The following is a 6,087-nucleotide window of genomic DNA, read 5'->3' as shown; positions in this document are numbered from 1 at the left end:
CGTGGGTTCGGTGCTCAGCCGTGCAGGTGAGGGCAAGTCGAGTTAGCCACACCCTCTCTGCTGGGTCAAGCCCGCATCTGCCGGGATCACTGGTCTGTTCCGGGATCACAGCACAGCCTGGGACTCTAGCCAGGCCCCCCTAGAACTAAATGTTACCCATGGCCCCACAGGCTCCCTCTTCTAATCAGATGAGACATCCAACCCCAGCCGATAATCAACAATCACACAGCAAGCTGGCGACGGGTGGAGAGTCATGGCTCTTGGAGGCCAAGTTTAAACGCCAGCTCTGCCCCTCCCTAGCTGGGTAATCTTGGACAAGGCACTTACCCTCTCTGTGCCTCGGTTAAGTCGTTTATACAATGGGGGCAAAGACACCTACTTCACGCTGTCAAGAGTGAATGAAACTATATGTGCTTGTCACATAGGAGGTCAACGAATGGGGGCTGCAAGGATTTAGCACATGACTGTTAGCTCCACGAGCACAGGGCCTACCTAGATTTGTTTTATGCCTGGTGACCACTCGGCACCTTGTAGAGAGCCTGGCGCACGCAGGACGGGCACTCAATCCACTTGGGGAGTGAGTGAGTGAACGAAGGGAGTACCGCGGACTTCTTGAACCCCTCCGAGCCTGAACTTCCTCATCTGTAAAATGGGCATATAAACACTCACCTGGGAGGGCTGTCGTGAAAACCAAGAGCCGCCAGCCGATGCGCGAAACATCCTCGGACACCGCACAGCGGGAGGCCCGCCGAGCGGGCCTCGCACCCCCTTCCCTGGGCAGACACCACAAGAGGCGGCTGAGTAAGTAACAGTAACGTTTACTGAGCGATACAGGACTGAGTACTGTGAAGGATTTACCAGGATGGAAACGCACCCCATGCCCGCCCCTGCCACCCCGACACCCAGAGACTACTACAGTACTTAGGAGTTACACACGACGGCCATAACTGCTGGATATCTGTTCGTAACAAACAAACCATAGCATATTTATACTATATCACATCGAGTGATTATAGAAATCCATATATATATTGCTTGTATAAAATCTTTTTTTTTTTGTAAAAAATATTAAAAAAAAAAAAAAAAAAAGAAAGTATAAAAAAACATGTGCAGTTGAAAAGCCCTGCCAGGACAGCCAGTCTGTAAACATTCAGTGAGTATGTGCTTTGGAAGGGCGCCCGCGCCTCGTGCCCACAGCAGACTCCAGCGGGGCCGTTGAGGGCGCGCCCCGGCTGCCGCTCCCGGGCAAGGCCGCGCTGGACCCACGGGGGCAGGTACGGCTGGGCCCCACGTGGCACCCGCTCCAGCCTGGCATCAGGGTCAGGGGGGGCAGGGCTGGGGGCAGGCAGGCTGTGGTCCCACTCAGTTCCATCCCCAGCCGCATGTTTGTTTGCAACTCATGGCTTTTCCTGGCTGCTCCGAGGTCCCTCGGTGGGTGCCCTGGTGGAGAGGCCATTTGGTTGGGTGTCTCTCTGGCCGGGGGCCTCTGTCCTGCCTCCTTCCAGCTGGGCCCCAGGCAGGACAGCCCCACCGTGGGTCTACTTTGGTCTCAGCACTTGGTCCTTCTAGGTTTCGTCAGCCCGTTCTTCCCCTTGTGTGGCTGATGTGAGTTTCACAAAAAAGCCCGGCCAGCGCTGGCTGTGCTGAGCCTCATTGTAAAGTTTGTCATGCAGCAAGGAAGGGCCCTCTGGGACCCCTCGTCCTCCCCCCTCTTCCCAAATCCTCCTCCTCCTCCTCCTCCTCTTCCTCCTCTTCCTTCTCCCAGCCCATGGTCACTTCTTCTCTAGCTGCTCCAACAGCGGGTTCCCTTCTGATTCGGGGGTCTTGACGCTGTCCGTCCGGACGATGCAGGTGGGGCGATGCCGGTTCAGCATCAGAATGAGCTGCTGTCGCTCCTGCTTCAGCTCCTCGATCTGGGTCTTCAGCTCCGCATTCATGAGTTCCAGCCGCTCAGATTCCTGTGCACAAAAACAGGGACAGGGCTGTAAGCTTTCACTGGGGACCGGCACTGCCTCTGGGGAGGTACAAGGCACTCCCAGCTGGCATTTGCCTGTTTTCTGCCTGCCAGCTTCCCACTGGAAGAGGCACAGGACCTGCTATCGAGCCCCCAGGGTCCCTGACTTTCTGCAGCAGTAGCCGTCACCGCTGTGACACTGGCCTGTGTCAAAGCGGGAAGGACCCAGGTTATATTCTGGGGCCAGCCTGGCTCATGTCCCACCTCCCTCCTCTCACTCAATCCACTCCAGCCACGGCGACTCCCTTGTAGTCGCTCAAATATGCCAACACTCTCCTGCCTCCGGGCTCTTGCCCAGGAAACAAAGGGTGGGAGAGGAATAGGGACCCAGTGGAACTAGAGCAGGTGCACGCAGGGTCCACAGGGGGTGGGAGGGGGCCCGCGGCTGGCAGTGCAGCGGCAAAGTGCTTTGATGTGTGATGTACATTGGGGCTATGCTGGCCTGCGGGATCACTAAGCCCAGTGTGCTCATGTCATTCCTCCCCAAACGAGTACTTCCTATCAATCCATAATCATTGAAACAGCCTCTTCGTTATCCCCTGTTATCTAGAAGCTTTGCCCACTGGGAGGCGATCAACTGTCACCCTTTTGGATCCAAAAGAAAGTTTCCAATAGACCTCAAGTGAGATTCCCAATGAACTTCCAGCTCAGTTGGAGAGACTCCAGGGAAAAGAAGGAACGAATGCTGGTGATTCCCTCTTGGGGAGGGCGGGGGGGGGGGGCGGGGTTGTGGGTTCAGAGTGTGGATGGATAGGCGACGAGCAGACCAATTCAGGGCTTAGGGGTCAAAGCAGTAAGACAGGAAGGCTTCGCCGGACTGTGTCTGAGAACTTACAACCCGGTCGAGAGCTGGAATTTACTCAAGGGCCAGCAAAGTTTCGGACCCAGTGGCTCTCGACTCAGAGCGATTTCGCCTGCCAGGAGACATTTGACAACGTTCGGAGACAATTTTGGTTGTCCCCCCCCCTGGGGAGGGTGGGGTGCTACGGTGTCCAGTGGGTAGAGGCTAGGTATGCTTCTAAACCTCTTGCAATGCCCAGGGCGGCCCCGCAACAAGAACTCTCTAGACAAAATGTCAACAGGGCCGCGGTTGGACAACCCGTACCAGGCCAAGAACAAGCTGCGGTTGCAATCGCGCATGTGACAAAGGAGCTGGGTGACACTGGCTTGGGTCTGTGGGTTTGCCCCTCCGCCGGCGGGGCCAGGCTGGGCAGCCTCCTGCGGGGAGGCACCCCAGGCCGCCGTCCTCCTCATAGCGGCTGGCCCAACTGAACTGCCACTTGGTCTGTCTCGGGGGTAACAGCACGAGCACCTGGGGAGCTCAGAACTGCTAAGATGGGCAGTCCTCGGGACCAGACACTGAAGGAGAACGGCCCCCAAAAAAGGAAAAAAGCGCTCTGGGGGAAAACATTAAAAAGCAGCTATGGTGGTTTGGACCCAAGGAGGTGTGTGGATTCACACTCATTCATCATAGGAATGGGTGGCTCAGTCAGTTAAGCACCTGACTCGATTTCAGCTCAGGTCACGGTCTCACAGGTCAGGAGTTCAAGCCCCGAGTTGGGCTCTGCTCTGACAGGGCGGAGCCTGCCTGGGATTCTTTCTCTCCCTCTCTCTCTGCCCCTCTCCTGCTCGTGCCGCCGCCCCCCCCCCCCTCAAAATGATAGACATTTTAAAAAGTTATTAAAATGTTGAAGTATATCATGGAATATCCTGCACTCGGACCAGCTGGCTGTCAGAAGGTAAGTGACTGCTTTCTAGTTTTATTTCCTTCTGTTTTATTGGATGGTGCTACGTGTTTATTTATCGTGTAAGTAGAAGTTGACTTCAGATGAACCATGATTATAGAAGTTGCCTGTGGTTTTATAACAACAGTTACCTGATCTGCTTTGCTAATTAATTGAGAAATGTGGGCTAGGATCTTCACATGTTAATTATGAAGTAAATAACTGCTTGCATTTTTGTTTATAGTTTTGCCTTCTGGTAGATATTTCTTGCCCTAGAGAAAATGAAACCATTTGTTGTTTCACAATAGATTGCAAGCGAGTGAACATTCTGTCTCTTCCACTAGGCTCACCAAAGGCAGGAGAAAAAATACAGGGTGAGGGGCTGGGTGTCCTGGTATTTCATCCTGGCTGTGTGACCTTGGCCAAGTCAATTCCTTTCTCAGGGCCTCAGTCTCCTCCCAGAGAATATGATTGGCCTAGAGGACTTTAAGCATTAAGATTCTCTGATTTTAGGGGTGCCTGGGGGGCTCAGTCGGTTGGGCATCCCTTTGGCTCAGGTCATGATCTCGCAGTCTGTGAGTTCAAGCCCCATGTCAGGCTCTGCGCTGACAGCTCAAAGCCTGGAGCCTACTTCAGGTTCTGTCTCCCTCTCTCTCTATGGGTCCCCCACTCACACTCTGTCTCTCTCTTTCAAAAATAAAATAAAAACATAAAAAAAAAAAAGATTCTCTGATTTTATCTTTAAAAAAGTTACCCTAGGGGCGCCTGGGTGGCTCAGTCGGTTAAGTGTCCGACTTCGGCTCAAGTCATGATCGTGTGGTTTGTGAGTTCGAGCCCCGCGTCAGGCTCTGCTGACAGCTGGGAGCCTGAGGCCTGCTTCAGATTCTGTGTCTCCTTCTCTCTCTGCCCCTCCCCCTGCTGTGCTCACTTGCGCTCTCTCTCTCTCTCTCAACAATTAAAAAAAAAAAAGTTACCCTAATACACTTAAAATAGAGTTCTATTTCCCAATGTTTTTTGTAAGTATTGGGAAGAAGGCTGATGGCCTCTTCTGAGCCCAAAAGGCCTGTCTGAACTAAAATCCTACCTCTGCCACTTTAGCTATGTCACTGTGAACCAGATTCCCCATGTCCCTGAGCCTGGGCAACCTGAACAGCGTGCTGGGCGGTAGAGGAAGCCCTGGGTTCTAGTCCTGCCTCAGCTGCTGCAGAATCTTGAGCAAACGTTCATCCCTCTGAGTCTCAGAATCCTCGTCAGGGGAGTGGGGGCTGCTTCGCCTCCCCTCCAGGGTCACCATCTCCTTGTGACCATCCAGGAGGGAATGGCCATGAAGAGTGCAGAGTGCCATGGGAGTGTGAGATGGGCTTCCTGCTACCAAAGCCCAGAGAATGAACCTGCGTTAGGCACGGCAGGTGCGGCAGGTACAGAGGTCGGCGTTACAGAAGGGAGAAGCATAGGGACGCTGCTCCTGACTGCAGACAGAGGAGCTGCTGAGGTAGCCCTGGCTGCTTCAGGAACTCGGCTGGTCCAGGCAGGTGAACTCGGAGATGCTCTAAGAGTCTCCCAGGGTGCATCTAGATGTCCAGGGGTCAAGGATGGGAGAGTGACTTTTTACATCATATATACGTGTGTGTGCGCACACACATATCCTTTCGTACCTCTGAGCCTTATAAATATTTCACCTGTTCAAAAATAAATTATAAGGGAGCCCTTCACGTCTGTGGGCACTGGCTATCAACACGGCCATCTGCATCCATGTCCTAAACCTCTGTTACCAAGGCCAGAGGGGAAGAGAGGAGCACGGGCGGAGAGGGAGACTGGGCTTGAGTCCAGACTGAACTGCCTAAACCCCCCTCCTAGACCCCGAGGCCACCAGGGACAGCATGACAGCCATGTAACTGGTCTTCCCGCTGCCCCAATCAGGATCGGCTTACATGGCTAGGACCTGGGTCTGCCTGCCTGTCCATTCTCCCCCGTGTACTCTAAACTCCAGCCACACTGACATTCTTTTCAATTCCTTAATCACATCCTTAAGCACCTCTTGCCTCTGGCCTTTGCTTGCCCTGTTCCTGCTAACCCCTCCACCCTGTCCATCTGGTTAGCTCCTACTCCTCTGTCTCAATGAGCAGTCTTCCCTCAGCCTAGACTAGGATAGGGCCTCTCAGTGTGCTCTCACACCAGGCTTGCCCAACATAAGGCACAGGGTGCATTACCATTCCCCATTTTCTATCTGCTGTCCTCCTGCCTGCTGTGCAGCAGGTACTCACTAAACACTTATGGGATGGAGGGACAGATGGATGGACGGACGGATGGATGGTCAAAGGAATGAATAAATCCCAGCTCTACTACTTG

General features: G+C 53.7%; 1 protein-coding gene across 1 annotated transcript in view; it reads right to left on the bottom strand.

The window, feature by feature from the left end:
- Nucleotides 1-802: 802 nt before the first annotated feature.
- JDP2 (Jun dimerization protein 2) overlaps nt 803-6,087 on the bottom strand; it is a 36,976-nt gene continuing 31,691 nt past the window's right edge. The window contains exon 4 of the mRNA XM_030319604.1: nt 803-1,958. Within this exon, the coding sequence (XP_030175464.1) occupies nt 1,773-1,958 (186 nt within the window). The 3' untranslated portion in view covers nt 803-1,772. The remainder of the gene's footprint in view (nt 1,959-6,087) is intronic.

This window comes from Lynx canadensis, chromosome B3, assembly GCF_007474595.2.
Source record: "Lynx canadensis isolate LIC74 chromosome B3, mLynCan4.pri.v2, whole genome shotgun sequence".
NCBI classification, from domain to species: Eukaryota; Metazoa; Chordata; class Mammalia; order Carnivora; family Felidae; genus Lynx; species Lynx canadensis.
The sequence above is the reverse complement of the archived record's forward strand: the minus strand, read 5'-3'. Positions and strand labels throughout refer to the sequence as shown.